This window comes from Myxocyprinus asiaticus, chromosome 33, assembly GCF_019703515.2.
Source record: "Myxocyprinus asiaticus isolate MX2 ecotype Aquarium Trade chromosome 33, UBuf_Myxa_2, whole genome shotgun sequence".
Classification (NCBI taxonomy): Eukaryota; Metazoa; Chordata; class Actinopteri; order Cypriniformes; family Catostomidae; genus Myxocyprinus; species Myxocyprinus asiaticus.
In genome coordinates, this window is record NC_059376.1 from 6,121,207 (window position 1) to 6,140,310 (window position 19,104).

The 19,104-nt window shown below is 37.3% G+C and overlaps 1 protein-coding gene across 2 annotated transcripts in view; it reads left to right on the plus strand.

The window, feature by feature from the left end:
* The window catches only part of mtor (mechanistic target of rapamycin kinase), a 317,851-nt gene extending 301,491 nt beyond the window's left edge, over positions 1–16,360 (plus strand). For both annotated transcript variants that reach the window (XM_051670135.1, XM_051670136.1), the window contains exons 50-58: positions 744–826; positions 944–1,016; positions 1,591–1,665; positions 1,763–1,898; positions 8,558–8,623; positions 8,766–8,846; positions 9,008–9,088; positions 12,508–12,613; positions 13,768–16,360. In XM_051670135.1, the coding sequence (XP_051526095.1) occupies positions 744–826; positions 944–1,016; positions 1,591–1,665; positions 1,763–1,898; positions 8,558–8,623; positions 8,766–8,846; positions 9,008–9,088; positions 12,508–12,613; positions 13,768–13,783 (717 nt within the window). In that variant the 3' untranslated portion in view covers positions 13,784–16,360. The remainder of the gene's footprint in view (positions 1–743; positions 827–943; positions 1,017–1,590; positions 1,666–1,762; positions 1,899–8,557; positions 8,624–8,765; positions 8,847–9,007; positions 9,089–12,507; positions 12,614–13,767) is intronic.
* The last annotated feature ends 2,744 nt before the right edge of the window (positions 16,361–19,104 follow it).

Here is a 19,104-nt window from a genome sequence, read left to right on the forward strand (position 1 = left end):
ATTCATGTGCTTGCCTGAGGTCCATACATTTATATGGTCTGGTCTTCTGTAACACCGGTGCTCAGAGAGAGAAGCGAGTGAAGAGGACTGAATCCAGATACAGTGTTTATTGAATTAAATAATGTCAAAATACATCAAAACAGAAACTAAACAACAAACCAGTAACAGCAACACTCACCTACGATACATCCAAGAAGGACAAAACCAAACAAGAAACACAAGAAACATGACGGCTTAAATACACATGAAACTAATGATAAACTAGAAAGGGTAAGGGAATAATGGGAAACAGGAAAAACAAGACTGTCAAATTAAGACTCCAGGACAATACACAACACAATACAAAATAAGAGTTCAAACAACAAAGACCCCAAATGCATTAGTTACATTACATTACATCTCAATAAAAACATATTTGCACATTGTAATAAGTAATATAGGCAAAATATTATTAACAAAATGTTGTATTTTGAATTTGACTTGAAATATGACCTGGACCCTTCATCATGAGATTCAACATTTTACATTTATGTTGTAATTTAAGTAGATTTTAGACTCAAATAATGGTATATCTAGAGAAATGTTGTGGTTTCAAGAAAAAAAAAAAAAAAGATATATAATTCATGTAATAATTAAACAATCACAAGGTACTATCATTTATTGTTTAAATAACTTTTAATTTAAACTTAAATTGGGAAATATCTGAGAAAAAATCAGCACTAAAGAGCTTCCTCTCCTTACAGGTGTGGTTTGACAGGAGGACTAACTACACCCGCTCACTGGCCGTCATGTCTATGGTTGGATATATATTAGGGCTTGGTGACAGGTACAAATTGAACTGAAAATGATAATTGCTTATTACCTGCTCTTATCTGCATATGTTTTTTTTTTATTTTTATTTTTTTTATGAAACTGTGCATTATCTTTTTCCCTCTAACCACAGACACCCTTCCAATCTGATGTTGGACAGACTCAGTGGAAAGATCCTGCATATCGATTTTGGGGATTGTTTTGAGGTAGTTTTTCTTTGAACAAACAAGGTTGTGTGCCATTTAGAATTAAATTGAGATTTTAAGGAAGTAGAATTAAAATGGAATGAAATTCAAAGAAATTAATGTAACTGCTGTATTTCATTTTTCAGTGTCAATTATCCATAAACATGTTATCATATAATATGGAGGTTCTTTTCAGAAACATTAGATATACATTTTCCATGTTTGAAATGACACCCAAAGATATTTGTGTTTAATTTATGTATTCTTCATTATATTTGATACTTTCATTTAATTTTTAACTTTTCATTTTATGGACCATGATGGAAATATATTTATTAGTAATTCACTTATGGTTAGTACAAGTTTGGTTAAAACTCAGCATAATACATAATCAATGCATTCTTTTTGTGTGTGTGTGTCAATATTTATTATATAAAGTTAGCAAATTCCTGCTCATGAATTTAAACAGAGACTTTAATTCTTAAATTATAATTTAATTATTAAATTATTAATTTTGCCTAACCCTTACAACAACAAACAAGTGACATACAGTAACTTCACCTATTCGTAACTAAAGTTTTATTTTGTATTAAAGGTTGCAATGACGAGAGAGAAATTTCCTGAGAAAATACCATTCAGACTGACCCGGATGTTAACCAATGCCATGGAGGTAAAATGCAAATTTTTTTGCCTCATCTTTAAACTGAAAAACAATTATCCATTTTGCCTCTACTTGGCTCATTGTTTCACATTGTTCTTTCTGTCAGGTGACCGGATTAGATGGTAACTACCGCATTACATGTCACACAGTGATGGAGGTTTTGCGAGAGCACAGAGACAGTGTAATGGCCGTGCTGGAGGCCTTTGTCTATGACCCCTTACTCAACTGGAGACTCATGGATAGTGAGCACACAACTTTAACTCATACAAAACAATTACAAACACCAGACACACAATTCTTCTATTATTACCTGAGAAAGTCTGAGAAAATAGGCTTCACCCAAATCTTGTCATAATGTACTCCAAACCTGTACGACTTTCTTTCTTCTGTGGAATGTAAAAGGTGAATTTTTGACAAATGTCTTGGTAACTCTTTTCCATATAATGAAATTGAATGGGGACTGGCATAGGTTTGTGCTTGTTCCTCTTTTCTGCCGCACGTGTGTTTTTAATGTCTTAAACTATTTGGTTTAGTTTAGACTAAATCTGACTCCAATTTGACTCCAGTCATAATATACCTAAGATTCCAATTAGTTTCTGATCATCATTTTAGGATAATCTTAATTTGGGTTTTTGATTACTCTGTAGGTCTGTATTCTCAGAAAGCCCAAAGTATACTTCGGTCAGATGCTCAGGATGCATGAGGCAAATTTCATCATCAGCAGTGTTCGAGCACTGAACACGGGCAGCCCTATTTTTCTAACCGGGTGTCTTTGAACGTGCAAAATGTGCATGCAACTGGAATTATTTGCAAGTAGTGGGTCCACAAGGTGGCAACACTCACACATTTGAGCCATTGTTTTCACGAAGATGCACTAGAAGAAGATCACATCTAGAACACGTATGTGAGGAGGTCAGGATATACCTGCAATTGTATAACTCGAGTCTGAAGGACTAAAAATACATCTTTATGGTCTTAACTCCTAAAGGGAAATTGTCCGGTGTCTCGTACAGTCATGGCGCGCATGCACCAACTGCCTGTGTATTCGCGCACAGTCATTTGGGGTATACTTTGACAGGCTCACGTTCAACTGTATGCAGGCACTGAGCATTCACATCAAAATCGAAGTTTACCTTTGAATTATACAATTAGTTTATTAGGGACCCGATGTCACATAGTCATACACCAGCCGGATTAATATACAGTTCTCACAATCACGAAGTTGCCAGTTCACTCTTAAGTCAGCGGATGCAGAGTAAACTAATATCATTAAGTCAGGCCACCTACTGCTTCCTCATAACCAAATGATTATTTTTTATTTTTTTGCTCAGTTTTGCTCAGTCATCTACATACAACTTGCTTAGGTAAGTGATAAATCAGTGATTGATGGTCCCTAGATGACGCACCTACTGCTTCTCTCATTCATGTTCCGTAGCAATATTCTTATCCTGGTCATACGCTTGTGGGAACATCAGACTCCTCATAATTTACTGGAAATAATGAGTGCAGGAGAATCCTGAATAATCCTAAATAATGAAAATTATCAGTTTATTGGTCAGGTAGGATTAAAGCTTTACATAAGGGAATTAAACAATATAAATTCAACCAAAGCTAATTCACGAATGATCAGAATAAACATAAAATAGATTAAAATCAGAGAAACATACCTTGCAGTATGAATGATCTGGGAGATCTGATTTACAGATTTCTTCCAGAACATTTTGCTAGTTCTCCTTAAATATTCAGACCAGAGTGATAGTTGCATTAAATGGAAACAAAAGACTATTCAATTGGAATTTGGAATTCAGTAGAATCCCACTACTCAGGAGGTCACACCTTTATGAGTGTTGGGGATAATTTGCATTGAAGGCCTCATGAAGACACACCCCAACACAGAAACATTATTTCTCTAAATCCTAAAATCTTTTTTATTACTTTATCTACTGCTGTGGGAATGAGACCATTGTACCAGTCACACTGAGACCTTTTGAATGATATCAAACATGCATAGTTACATTCTTTGTATACATCAGATATGGTATTTTGTACAGGTTCTTAGGTGGGTTTGAGTTTGACATGTACACTTGATAATAATAACTTGGTAATACATTTGATACATGTGATGAGAAGGAGGTGGCGAGATGGTAAAGGGAGCAAATGTGGGAGCACAATAATTTTGCAATTCTCACTCAGTGGGGTGTGGTGTCTCAGGTAAAGATGTTTACTTTGAGGGAGTTATTTTGTTGATTTTCTCAGAGTTCTTGGTTTATCTTAGGAAGCAATGCCCACTGAGACCAAACGATTTGGCACTGCCGTACACTTCAATGTCCTCATTGCACCTCAGACTTAAGATATACTTAATTGGAAATTAACTGCCACAAGCTTCCGATCGGACTGCGAGGCACACCTCGCTGACCTCTGCCAGTATCATCTTGGACTTATGATGGACTACACTCTCTGAATACATAGGGACTAAATTTATGCCAGCTAAAGCCTTCATCAGCCAAATAAAAAGGAAACTTCATCTACGTGCACTTTCACAGTCAATTTGGGATGGATTTCAAAGACACATAATCATTAATTTTACAATCCATACAAATCTTTTAACTTTAAACATTGCCACACCAACATCTACTAAGTTTACTTACAGAAAACATGACATGTACTTAACAGAAAACTAATATTGGCATTATATTCATGCTATATAGCCAGAAGGGAACTGGCTGCCCCAGGTAAGCCTGTTTTCTCCCAAGTTTATTTTACTACGTAAATTAACACATTTTGGAATTTTGTATTCCTTGCCACAGTCGCCTTTGGCTTACTCACTGGTGGCCTAAAGTCAGTAATTTTTAAGGCATTATTTTTAATTGCATTATTCATTTAAACCACATAATGAGGACTATAAAACATCACAGCATAGTTTTCTGCAACAGCACAATTTTCTGTAAAGCTGCTTTGAATCGATGCGTTAAAAGCACTATACAAATAAAAATTACTTGATACATGTTTTTGTCATTTTGTACATTATCGTCAACTAAATGCCATTTTAGTCCGAGTAAAATTTACTCAAGTTAATAAATATGAGCTGATGAAATGTTAACTAAATATAAAGAACATTTTCATTCAAAGATAAAAATTTATGTCTAAAATAAAAAACTGAAAATGAACAATGAATAAAAGTAGTCCATATCATTTACGAACTATATTCCAAAACAATTTATAATAAAATTTCTCTGAGAATGGGCTACAAAAGTGGTGTCATTTTTTATATGATAGCCAAAGCAGAGAAGATTTTCAGTGAATAATTAACTTAAATTCCTGTTCCTCACACAAAGCTGGTATTTAACTTAAAAGGACTTCTAGGACTAAGTCTTCTGCATAAGTTGTATGGACTACTTTTATGTTGCTTTTTTTTTTATTTTGGCACTTGACAGCTCCAGTTCCCATTCAGCTGTCAGTATATGGAAACGAGCAACCCAGATATTCTTCATAAATTCCCCTTTTGTATTCCACAGAAGAAATCAGAATTAGAATGAGATTTATTGCCAAGTGTTCTCACGTACACAAGGAATTTTTTTGGTGATAGGAGAAACAAGTGCACACAGAACATTACAGTGAGACTAAAAATATAAAACAAGGTAAGAGTATAAGTAGACATACAAATAATAGGACATATAACATAGAATGGCATATGTGCATGTGCAAGTGGTAATATATGTGCAAGGTAGGGGTATGTACAGTTATTGAATTAAATGAGTGAATTTACATATGTACATGAGATATTTATTTACATCATTACACTAAGGGGGAGTCCTGAAGGCAGTTTAATTGTTCATGTGGAAAATGGCCTGAGGGTAAAAACTGTTCTTGTGCCTGGATGTCCTGGAAAGTTCAAAAGGGAAGCTGGCAGGGTGTGTGGGGTCCAGAGTTATTCTATCTGCACGTTTCCTCACTCTGAAGACATACAGGTCGTGGAGGGTGGCCAGGGGGCACCAATAATACTCTCAGCAGTCCTGACTGTCCATTGTAGTTTCCTTCTGTCTGATTTGATGGCTGAACCAAACCAGACAGTTATAGATGTACATAGGACAGACTCAATGATGGCCGAGTAGAACTGTGTCAGCAGCTCCTGTGGCAGGTTGAACTTCCTCAGCTGGCGAAGGAAGTCCAACCTCTGCTGAGCCTTCTTAACAATGGAGTCTATGGGTGTCTCACTTCAGGTCCTGAGAGATGGTAGAGCCTAGGAACCTGAATGACTCCACTGCTGCCACAGTGCTGTTCAGGATGGTGAGTGGGGGAGTGTGGGGGATTTCTCCTGAAGTCCACTATCATCTCCACTGTTTTGAGCATGTTCAGCTCAAGGTTATTGAGGCCGCACCAGACAGCCATCTGTTCAACCTCCCGTCTGTATGCAGACTCGTCACCATCACGGATGAGGCTGATGACTGTGATGTCATCTGCAAACTTTAGGAGCTTGACAGAGGGATCCTTTGCAATGCAGTCATTCGTGTATAGGGAGAAGAGCAGTGGAGAGAGAACGCATCCCTGAGGAGAACTAATGCTAATCATGAGGGTCCAGGATGTGAGTTTACTCATTCTCACTAGCTGCTGCCTATCTGTCAGAAAGCTGATGATCCATCGACAGACTGGGGTGGGTACGGAGAGCTGGGTCAGTTTGGTTAAGAGAAGATCAGGCATGATGTTATTGAAAGCGGAACTGAAGTCCACAAATAGGATCCTTGCATAAGTCCCAGGTCTGTCGAGGTGTTGCAGGATATAATGCAGTCCCATGCTGACAGCGTCATCCACAGACCTGTTTGCTCTGTAAGCAAACTGAAGGGGGTCTAGCAGGGGTCCAATGATGTCCTTCAGGTAGACCAAAACCAGTCTCTCAAATGACTTATTGACCACAGACATCAGAGCGATGTGTCTGTAGTCATTAAGTCCTGTGATTTTTTTTATTTATTTTTGGGGGGGGGGGGCACCGGAATGATGGTGGATTGTTTGAAGCAGCAGGGAACTTCACACTGCTCCATTGATCTATTGAAGATCTGTTTGAAGATAGGGGCCAGTTGGTCAGCGCAGACTTTCAGACTTGCAGGTGAAACACCGTCTGGGCCTGAAGCTTTCCTAGTCTTCTGTTTCTTGAAGACCCGGTACACATCCTCCTCACAGACCATAAGTGCAGGTTGAGCAACAGGAGGGGGGAGGATAGGGGTTGCAGGAGGTGTAAGCGGGTGTGTGAATTGAAAATCAGAGCGGGGGAATGGTGTGAGACTGGGCTTTTCAAACCTGCAGTAAAACACATTCAGGTCATCAGCTATTTGTTGATTCTCTGCAGGGGGGGGGGTGCTGGGGCTGGGGCTGTCTTGTACTTGGTGACTCCTTCAGGCTTCTCCACATAGATGCAGGATTATTGGCTGAAAACTGTTCTTTTTTTTTTCAGCTTTTTAGAGTAGCTTCTTTTAGCCACTCTAATCTCCATAGTCAGTGTGTTTCTGGCCTGGTTGTACAATATTTTATCCCCACTTCTGTAAGCATCCTTTTAGGCATGACAAAGCTGTCTGAGTTTTGCTGAAAACCATGGTTTATCATTATTTAATGATAGAAAAGTCCTTGTAGGGATGCACATATTCTCACAGAAACTGATATATGATGTCACAGTATCTGTGAGCTCATCCAGGTCTGTGGTTGCAGTTTCAAAAACACTCCAATCAGTGCATTCAAAACAGGGTTGTAGTTCCAGCTCTGCTTCATTGGTCCATCATTTTACAGTCCTTACTACAAGCTTAGCTGATTTCAGTTTCTGCTTGTAGGTTGGGAGAAGATGAACCAGACAGTGATCAGAGAGTCCTAAAGCTGCACATGGGACAGAACGATATGCATCCTTAACAGTGGTGTTGCAGTGGTCCAGTATATTTCTGTCTCTGGTGGGGCATGTGATGTGTTGTTTGTATTTGGGCAGTTCATGTGTGAGGTTTGCTTTGTTAAAATCCCCAGGAATAATAATAAGTGAGTCCGGGTGTTGTTGCTCCTTGTCTGTGATGTGATCAGCCAGCTGTTGCAGCGCTGCATTCACGCATGCTTGGGGCGGGATGTAAACACTCACAAGAATGAATGAGGAAAACTCCTGCTGCGAGTAGAAAGGCTTACAGTTGACAAAGAGCGCTTCTAAATTAGGACAGCACATCTTCTTCAACGCTGTTACATCTGTAAACCAACTTTAGTTGATGTAAAAGCATGTCCCGCCACCTCTTGTTTTCCCCGATGATTCTGCAACGCGATCCGTTCTGAAATATGCTGTCCGGGATGGCTTCATTCTGCCAGGTTTCCGTGAAACACAGAGCAGCAAAAGTCCTTATTTGTTTGGATGAGCAGAAGCAGCACGTCCGTTTTGTTGGCGAGGGAGCGGACATTCACCAGATGAATACTCATCAGCAGAGTCCTAAAGCCACGTTGACGGAGCTTCACAAGCACACCGATGCGTTTCCCTCGCTTCATCTCTTGGATCACTTGTAGAGCAGATGTCTAATAAAACGTCAGAATAATCAAACACTGGCAAAATATTAGCAGGTATGCTCTACCAAATATTTTCAGCAGTTCTTCCCTGGTGAAACTTATTGGAAAAGAGTGACAAAAAACATGACAAACAAACAAAAGTAACAAAAACGCTAGAGAGCTCCATACCGGAGCAGCCATCCATGGCGCCATCTTGCTTAAATATCTAAGAAAGAAAGTCATATGGATTTGGAAGAACATGAGATTCAGTAAATTATTACAGAATTTTCATTTTTGGGGGAACAATTCTTTTTAACATCTTCAGAGGAAACAGTGACTGCTTGTAAAAACCACAGATGGTTGTGAATGTCAAACAAGCAGATGTTTGTGTTCTCTCCTACAGCAAACACTAAAGGAAACAAGCGCTCCAGGACCAGAACTGACTCCTACACAGCAGGACAGTCCGTCGGTCAGTCTTTTACTTTCACCCATATTGTAATGACCGCTGCTATAGTAGATAAACTCACCAGCAAGTGAGATCCATTAAAAACTGAGTGATCATGTGTCTATAGATTCATTTTCTGAATCCTTTTGTTGTATGTTTTTTGTAGAAGCAATGGAGGGTATAGATCTCGGAGAAACCACCCACAAAAAACCTGGAACCACAGTGCCTGAATCCATTCACTCCTTCAGTAAGTCTCTGAATCAGTCTGATGCACAGAAAATTAATACATACTGTAAATAGTATTAAATGAACATCGAGGTACAGTGGTACAATACTATGACGATTTGCTATGATGATGTGTAGTTACTAAAGCTCTTTCTGATTATAACTTCATTTTTCTCTTTTTAGTTGGTGATGGCCTCGTGCAGCCTGAAGCCTTGAACAAGAAAGCCATCCAAATTATCAACAGAGTCCGTGACAAACTCACTGGTGAGCAAAACTCTAAATCATTTTCTGACCACAGAGAACCAAACACAAACATACTCATTATGCACTTGTGGGCAGAACCTTTGCGAATGTGTCTGCCCTGGCTAATTACTTGCACAAAACACACACACACACACAGCTGTGATTCCGTGTGAATGATTAAGGGCGCCTACACACTAGAGTTAACGCTGCGACAGAGAATGCTGCGAATGCATTTATTTAAATGGGGATGGTGTATCGGAAGAATAGAGAGGGAAAATGCAAGGGTTAGTGAAGTTCCATCATGTGAACCAAAGTTGAAAACATTCATGGTGGACAAACTCAAACATATGGTGTATTTATTCCCTGCTGTGGTGAACAAGCGGACCAGATGACATTGCAGGAGACAGTTTATGGCAGAACCCCTCCCTAACTGTCACGGCAAAGAAGAGTGGCTCTATTTTGATTAGATCGTGGCAGGACCAACACAAACAAATGCCAAGTGCAGCCATCAGATAAGCTGCTCGGACATTTGCCAGACACCTCTCACAAGGCAGGAAAGACCTTCCAACACATTGGAAAAGACTTCTCATTGGTCCATGAGTGGTTTCTTAGCAACCTCTCAAACCCCCCATCCTAATGTCCTAAGACCAGAGGTGAGAAGGATCGTAAATTCCCTAGGACTTCCAGGAGAACAAAGTGAACCAAGCATTAATTTACCATGTGGCAAATGCTGAAACAAAGAAGCCACAAAGACAAATCTTTACACACAAACATTTACTCCTAAAATGAACATCAACTGCAACACATCCACTCATTCACAGACTGTTTATGTAAATAGCAATTGTTTGAATAACACAATAGTTCTCACAATTTGAACTATTAACCCTTTCGCATGATCAAACTGGTGTGATTACACTAGGCTGGGCTCAGCTCAGACGCATACGATCAAACCGGTGTGATCTGCATTCGTGTTGCTGTTTACAAGCAAAAGAGGGACTGAAGCGGTTGTCATAATGAACCAGCTCCTCAAGTAGTCTTTTCAACATCACAATATCTTTATTTTTATGTTACAAACTTTCAAACAATCACTAAATAAAAGGATAAAGCCGTTACAATCAGGTTACCATTATTTTAATTACAGTGCACATTAAAGAGCTCACTCTGGGAGATCCGTCAGTCCAGGAGAAACTCACATGCGAAAAGGTTAAGATATGGATGAATGCATGGGTAATATTTCATCTTTCAATACCATATTTAGACTCTGTGCACTGAGAACAATGCCAAAATATTTTGAAAGTGGTTTGGAAAAGGCATAATGCATAGATAAAACTTTAAGGGCACTGTTCTAACTGTGTACTTTAAAATATGCAAATTAGTTCCACACAGAGAAGGGAGGGTGGCCCACACTGTGTGCCACCCTCTGGTGTCAGCAGCCAATCATAACCCTGAAACAGGAAGCTGCAAATTGGAATCTCCTCATGAAAAAGGTATAAAAGTATCCTTAAAACAGCCACACTGTGTTCTGAATCTCTGAAGGAGACTGTAACAGATCACTTCAATGTTCTGAATCTCTGGCCTGAGTGGGATGAGATGTAACAGAATGACCATCCAACATGCAGTGCCTCAGCTTCACAGAGAGTAGAGAGAGAATAACATCATTCGTCGTTCTTTGTCTCCTTCCAAGAGAGACAGTAGAAGATCGTCCAAGTCGCACTACAAGAGACAATTGCAACGCCTAGTTCGGAATCCCCATACCAAGGAGATAACTACAGCGACAAGGTTTATCTCTGGCGAGTAAATCTTCTCTTCAAGTTTCTTGTATCTGCATGTTACAGATAAAGAAACTTGTAGTGACATAAGGGCTGTATATCTGCGTGTTCCAGATTGCAAGAACTCTTTCGGTGCTTCCAAGAGGTCAGCATTCCTCATCTCCTTTGTATCCCAAGGCTGTTGAAATGGAATCCAACACCTTATCCACTGTAACTTGGCCCGAATCACCAGTGGAAGACGTCACTATCACCGAACCCATCGATCAATCAAGCAGAAAGTAAATATATCACTATCCAAACTTCTCTCCAGAGACCTTGGCATTAGTGTATACTATCAGTTTATGATTATCTAATGTTCCTTAGATTGCATAACTTCTGTATAAAATGTCAAGCAAATAATCTTTTGAGTTATTTAATTAGAAATAAGGTTTTCACCTTATTAATTAACAGAGAAACAGCTATTTATCTTGTCATAATGTAATAATAGTCATACTTTGCCATTGATACAACCAATTCAACCACTTGCATCTTTGCATCTTATGTATTTTATTTACCTATTCATTTATATTATTCTTTAACATACAGTATAAGTACCATTTAGTAGTTTTTGTTAGTTATTCTTTTTCATCTTTTTGTAAATAAAACTCATTATATTGCAGCTGTGTCTTCCTCGTGTTTATGATGCAGAAGGGCTCTAAAGGGTTAGGCTGAATCTCACAAATCGTTAAGATTAACCAGATTACTAACTCCCTCCAATTTACATACAGTATTTGTAATTTATTGAATGGTCCAATTGGAATTTTGTTTACTGATAAGGTGAAACTCCTTAGCTGGTGCCCCGAGGAGGGAGGGAGGGACAGTCTGATATTCATACTCACACACATACACATGTGATCAAAAATTTACCAAATACTTTGGTGTCTTGTGTGAGGCCCAGTTCATTTCAATTGGTGCCAGTGTGATTCTCACTACACTGTCTTCTATTATCTTACTCTGTCAGGCTTAAAAGATAGTAATTGTGGACTGAGAGCCTGGAGAAGATATTCAATGTTTACTGGTACATGGTAAAAAAAAAAAAAAAAAAAAAAAATATATATATATATATATATATATATATATATATATATATATTAAAAGCCATCTCTGTCCATGACCAACTCTACCCTCTGTGGCACACGGCTTCCAAATGGTCTTTTCACAGTCCTATGCGTCAAACGATCTGTCGGATCTTTCCCTAGTGTATAAGCGCTCTAAGGATTCCCACTGGTCAACAGATGCCTACACAGAGTGCGTTGCAGCAAAAGTTGAAATGTTTTCAACTTTTGGTCACATGACGGAAACCCTCGCATTTTCCCTCTCTGTCTTTCCGATGCACCATCCCCTTTGAAAGTTTAAATAAAGTCTATTTAAAACAGAAATCTGTTGTTGTTAATTATTTCAAATAATAGGAAAGTCCCAGATAATGTGTGTTGAAATTGTACATTAGGGTGAGGATGAAGTTGACTTAGCTAGCCGACAACACGGCATGCCAGACACCTGTCACAGCACAGAAATGCCTTAAATAACAATAATGGTTTATAGCCATTCCATTCATTATCAGACATCAGCAGCTAGGGCAATAAATATTAATGGATTTATCTATGTGTGTTTTTGTGTTTTTACTCCATATAGGACGAGACTTTTCACATGATGAGACTCTGGACGTCCCAACTCAAGTGGAGCTGCTCATCAAACAGGCGACTTCACATGAAAACCTGTGCCAATGTTACATTGGATGGTATGTGATACGCTGCATGTAAAAAAAAAAAAAAAAAATAGATATTATAACACTTGCTCTGTAATAAAGAGATTAGTGTGTAAATCACAGTATATCAGATATTTATACACTGCAGACCCAAAATTATTTGGTAACTGAAGCCACACTAAAATGTATTAATGTAATTGCAATATATAACAAAATATCAAACTCAGGTGTTTTATATTGTACAGAAATATAGCTAAAAAACTTTTCAAGCAGAACATTTCTTTTTTTTTTTTTTTAGGTTTTAAATTACAAAACAATAGACATACTATTCAAAATGATGATAAAAAGGATTTGTGCACTCTCTGGTCATCAAAAGTTTGTATAGTCAGTCAGTTTTGATCATAAAAAAAAAAGTTGTTTGTTTTCTATTAATGACTGCCCGACTGTACACTATCCTGCTTATTACATCTACTTAACAAATTAATAAATAAATAGACATAATGATTTAATTTGAAATTATTCTGTTGTCATACTAGCTTCTTCTAAGAAAAGTAATCTATTGTGTAGAAAACAATCAGCCTAGCAATAAGAACACCGCAACAATATCAATTTATACATTATTATCAGCAGTCGAATTCTTACTCTATTCTTGATTCTCTCACATCCAGCTTTTTGTGACTCTTGCTGGTTATTTTTTCGTCAGTGACGTTTTCATTTATTTGCTTTAAACTGGGTACTCCTGAGCATCAATCCATTCATAAAACATTTCTTTTTACCATATTTAAGTAATATTTAAGTCCTTTGAGGCTATTTTTTAACAGTCTGTAACTGTTTTGAGATGCAAGATGGCGCCAAATATCTATTCTAACTAAAAAGAGAGACCCTGGAGTGATACCAGACATACAAACACTAAAATCACCTTGACACCAGTTGCTTAAAAGTTATTGCAAAAATGGCTCAGAAAAGTGATGTTCTGTGAAAAACAAGCATTTGTTTGTAGATGTCACTTGCTTAGATATTTTTTTTATCTAATGGCATTCAGACATTTTTAAGCATGTCTATCAGTGTCCAAATATTGTTTGTACCCACTTTATATGTATTAATCAACATGGTTGTGTCCTTTTATCCTGTAATATACAGGATATATTTACAGTATGTGTATTGACAATTTTCTCTTTTCTCTTTAGGTGCCCTTTTTGGTAGATCTTCATTTTTTTCCTGCTTTTTACTGTTAAATTCTCTTTATGGCATGTTTGATAAACCTACAAAATTTTCAAGGATGTCAGATTTCTGTTCACGAACTATATCTATGAGTTTGTAAGCAAGCACACAGTGAGATACTGAATGAAATCAGGTTGTTTTGGTAAAAGAAATTAATAATTTCTTTGCTAGTAAATTTTTGAAAGTTGTGTCTGTCCATGTCACTTCAACCTCAGCAAATCACTGATAATGACTATGAAGAGTAATATTTTTCATGAAGTTGTGTTGTACATGTACTGCATATGTTGTTTAAAATAATTTGAACCAGTTGCTAATCTTCTATTGTTGCCTGTCACTGCTTAAGCCGGCCTCACACTAGCGAACTCCAAACAACTCTATTTTGCCCTTAGGTTTCACGCTTGCTGACTGTCTTGCTGAGATCTCGCTTTCTTCAGTCGGATATATGTCACACTTGCCGATAGTCAAGTCAGATTTATTTGTGTAGCATTTTTCACAACAGGTGTTGTTTCAAAGTAGCGGTACAGGAAATTACGCTATAACAGAAAATGAATGAAAATAATGCCAATATTAGTTTTGTTTAGAACTATTAGTGGTTAAAAGTAGTCAACCTAGGAAGTGTTGTGGGTCAGTGGTTAAAATGATTTTGTATGAACTATAAGTTTTAGTGTTAAAGTCATCCCGAATTACAAATACACGTTGTTGCATTGTCCTTTGATTTTGGCAGATGTAGGCTTTTGTAAGTGGTTAATTCATTTTCTATGCAGTTCATTTTTTTTAAGAGAGTGTTGTCCCTCATTTGACCAAGATGATATAGGTATCATTCAGTGAGGAGCATCACAGTCCCACTGGAAGCTTATGGCAGGTAATTTTGGTGAACTCTATCCTGAGCCCATGCTTCAGACAGTGGCTCATGAAGAATCCCATGTCTTTGAGTTTGCATCAGTTCATCCTCTGTGAAGCCCGTCTTAGTAGACTGAAGTGAAGTCTGTCTGGCACATGCTGCAGTTGGTCATCATCGCTAAGCGACATGTAGCATTGTGAGTCGGACATCAAGCTGGACCGGAGATGGATCTGGCAGGCTCTGGTAACCTTAGGATATATATCCCAGTGTTTAGACAGGGAAAGAAATAGAATAAAATTAGCGTAGATGCCATTCACTTTAAAGCAGGTTTAAAGAATAAGAGAAGTGTTTCCAGTTCCTGTAGACCTAACTAAAGCAGCATAACTATGAATTGAGGGATAAATTAGGTGTATGCCTGGCCGAATAGATAAGTCTTTAGTCTAGACTTAAATTGAAAGGGTGTGTCTGAGTTCTGAACACTTCTAGGAAGACTATTCCATAGTTTAGGACACAAAAATGAAAATGATCTCCATCCTTTTGTCGATTATGTAAATAAAGCTTACACCTGAAATATCGCCTGAAAATTGGCTAGTGTGACACCGGCTTTATTGAAAAAGAACTAGCTGGGTGAATCTAATGAAACCTGTTAGGAACATGCCTGGGTTATTTTGCACCTCAATTTCAAAAGAATTTATGCCTTTTTTTTTTTTACAACCATTAAGTTTTTTGCATTGTGGCATTATTTTAATGACAATTAAGTGCAAACACCCCCATTGTCAGTAGCCTAATGTAATTGTTATTACTGTAATATGAAAAAAAATAACTATATTATTTTAATTGTAAGGTATATTTGTAAAAAACTGTTGTGTTTTTCCCATTACAGTAATGAGAATTTATTTTGATTACATTTCTTTGAAAGATTCATCCAACTAACATTACAAATTTGTTTGTTTTACTCACTGTTTTGAAAGTTTAGCCACAAGATTTAATATGCGTGTTAACATCATGTTTGATAAAACCACTTACTAATGTTTTCTGTGTAAAGAATTTTACAATTTTACAGCTTCGTTGCCATAACGATGTCAACAAAACCTAAAATCCTTAAACATCTGTAAAAATTATGATTTAAACAACTTTACAGCTCAAATAATACATTAGTTTTAACAGAAGAATTAATGAAAGTGCTTCTATAAAATGATAAGCTTCAAATTTCTGCTTTTAAACCCTCCAAAAATTGTCCCCCACTGTAACCATTTCTTTTTTTTTTTTTTTTTTTTTTTTTAAAAGAAAAGGAGGGTCGAGCCTAAATAAATTTGTGTTAATCCACATTACGCCACAAATGCTGTCAAGATTAACTTGTATCGAACCCAGAACATTCCTTTAACAGTTGCTGAAGTTCACCCAGTGTTATTTATTCATGCTTGCAGGATCAAATTACTAAAATGAAAAGTTAATACATTTGAATGTCTATTAATACTGAAGAATTGTGCCAATTGCAAGGATTGCCATAAAATAAACAAACACTTCTTAGCGGGCAAATATAATAACAAAATAAAGGTACGTATTCTTGTGTTCTGACCAAGAGATTTATTTGACTTCCGGCTGATTGGAATGGTTGAACAGCTAAATCTTTGGGTTCAACCGAACTGTACTTTATAATTGAAGTGTGGATGGATATCTGTGTGTTGACCCGAATATTAAATGATGACCTTAACATTCTTATATTGCTCAGTGTCGTCTTTATTTACATATACATCACTCTCCATAGCTACGGACAAAAATACATAAATTTATAATGCTGTATTTGCTGTAACTGTACACATTCAAAATATTTGGCAGCAGTGGTGTAACTTTGATCTTAAGGACAAAGTTCAAGGCACCAGTCGGGCCCCCCTTGTTTTTGCCTTCCGGGAAAGGGTACCCCTCTGTCTTTTCGGGCCTCCATCTCTCCCTGGGTCCCAGTGCGGCTGCACATCCTGCACTGACTGTAGTTTCGCCAATGTTTGGGAAGCTACGCTAGCTATTATCAGAAGAGAAAATATATTTTCACTTCTACTCTGCATTGATTTTACAAAAGAAAAATATTTACAAATGCTTTTTGGTAACATCTTAGATTCTGTTTTATAAAGCCCTACACACAGTAATGCAAAAGTCAAGTAATTTTTATTTGTATAGCGCCTTTCACAACACACATCGTTTCAAAGCAGCTTTACAGAAAATAATGCATTAACAGAAAATGAAACTGTAATATCTATAAAGTCTTCATCATTGTGTAGTTTGATTAAATATGATTGTGAATTGTGTATAAAAATAAGTAATAATTATTTTTAGAAACCCAGTGAGCAAGCCGAAGGCGACTGTAGCAAGGAACACAAAACTCCATAAGATGTTTGTTAATGGAGAAAAATAACCTTGAGAGAAACCAGGCTCACAGTGGGGGGCAGTTCCCCTCTGGCTAACAGCGTTAATATAATGCCAATATTAGTTATTTGTGTGTAGTGCAAGTCATGGTTTAAAATGATTAAACTTATGGATTAACTTTAAACTTGCAGCTGAGGTTGTATAAATATTAAATTGACCTACAATTAAACATGACTTTGTTAGAGAACAGTGAATATGCCGTCAGCCTTCTGTGAAACATTTATCATATTATTTATAATGGCCCGAAATCTTTGGCCATCAGCCGCAATGTATGCTTTCAAAACCAAGGTGTGAGTGCAATGGCTTATCTCGATGTCAGCATAATTACTGCTTCCCTGAATGCGGGGACACGGGATAAAGATGCTTCTCTCGAGGAGAAATGAGAAAAAAACGGTTATTCTGCATCTAATGAGAGCAGTTACAAGCGACAGGTGATCGTCACTTGTAATTGTAACAACATTTAATGCTCTTAATTTCTATGTTTTACGTACCAGTGTCAGAGAGTGAGCGCGAGACAGAGACCCAATAGCAGAGGAACAGTTCAAAGGATTTATTTACAACAATGATAACGTTTATTGTGCTGGCGAAGACTGGAGATCCCGGCACCGGCTGCAGTAGAGGGAAGGAGTCTATTGAACTAGTGAGGTGCAGAGAATAACGCCCAAGCGATGTGGAGGTAATCACATTCTCGACATGTGGGCAGAGACGGAGACTTGTGTTTTAGTCACAAGGCCTGCTATGCCCCTTAGGTATCTAAAAATATTCAAACAAATACTGGACTGCTGTCATTCAGCTTCAAAACAAACAGTTGATTTTATCTTTTAATTTCATATAAAAGTGCACTCTGTTGATGAACTAATCGAAATATTTTAATCTTTTGGTAGAATATTCCCCAAACCCCACTACTTTGGCTTAGTCTTTGGGGCCCCAATGTCATAATCCTTCTCTAATTTTGAAGAGACTGTTTTGCCTTTTATGATTTTTTTCTTTTACAGGAGTATTATTGCTGCCAACTTGTAAATTTAAAATAACCATTACATAAAATGCATTAAACATTCCTTATGTCACTTCATAGCTACAGTATACTGACTACTGACACCATGTAAGTTATCGTCCGGACCTTTACTGGGAAGGAAATGTAGAGTGAGGACTTCTTGGAACTTTAATTGAATACCCCTGTTTTATATAAAATAAAGTTAATATTTATTGCACCAATAGATGAAATATCATGTGCATACTAAAAGATCCATGTTTAAAAAGAGCAGGGTCATAGAATGACAAACAATCTTTTAGTAGCGTGTATAGGTGTTTATACACAGGATGTAGTATTTGGAGGCACCTCTGCTAGTCATGTTCACAATAACTATTTTGCATATTTGCATTGTCATGCAGGACTTTTTGCGGAACACACTGCAAGAGTTCAAATGTTTTACATTTTCGCGTGTGTCATTGGCTAAGTTCTGTTCATGGTTAAATTGTTTTATGAAGGAAAAAAATGGGTATACAAAAGCAACATTACACACTAATCGGATTTCCCATTTATTTATCAAAGGTGTTTCTTGTCTTCAAGTTTATTATTTGTTTTAGATCTGCATACGAAAAGGTTAATTTGTGTGACAAAGAAGCTCATGATGCAGATGTAACCTGACACCAGTACTCACACTGCAGAGTAATGCACAGATCCTTTCTGTTCATATCCATTTTTTTGTCCCGCCTGTTTTCACTTAAGACAAATTTGACTGCGTTTACATATTTTTACACAGTGTGCGTTCCCGCTCTTAAAAAAAAAAAAAAAAAAAAAAAATGCAGTGTTTTATCTACTTACTATAAACTGCTCTGTAATAACTTAATTGCTGCTTATTTTTATTCATGCAGACCAAACTATCATAAATATCATAATAAAATAAAAATAAATAATTCCACCTTCCTACTAGGAAAAGCGCAAATGGCACACCACATGATGTTAGACTTCCAACTCGGAAATTCCTTCAAAATATTGCACTACACTTTTGCCAAAACACCTGTCATCACACAAAAATTC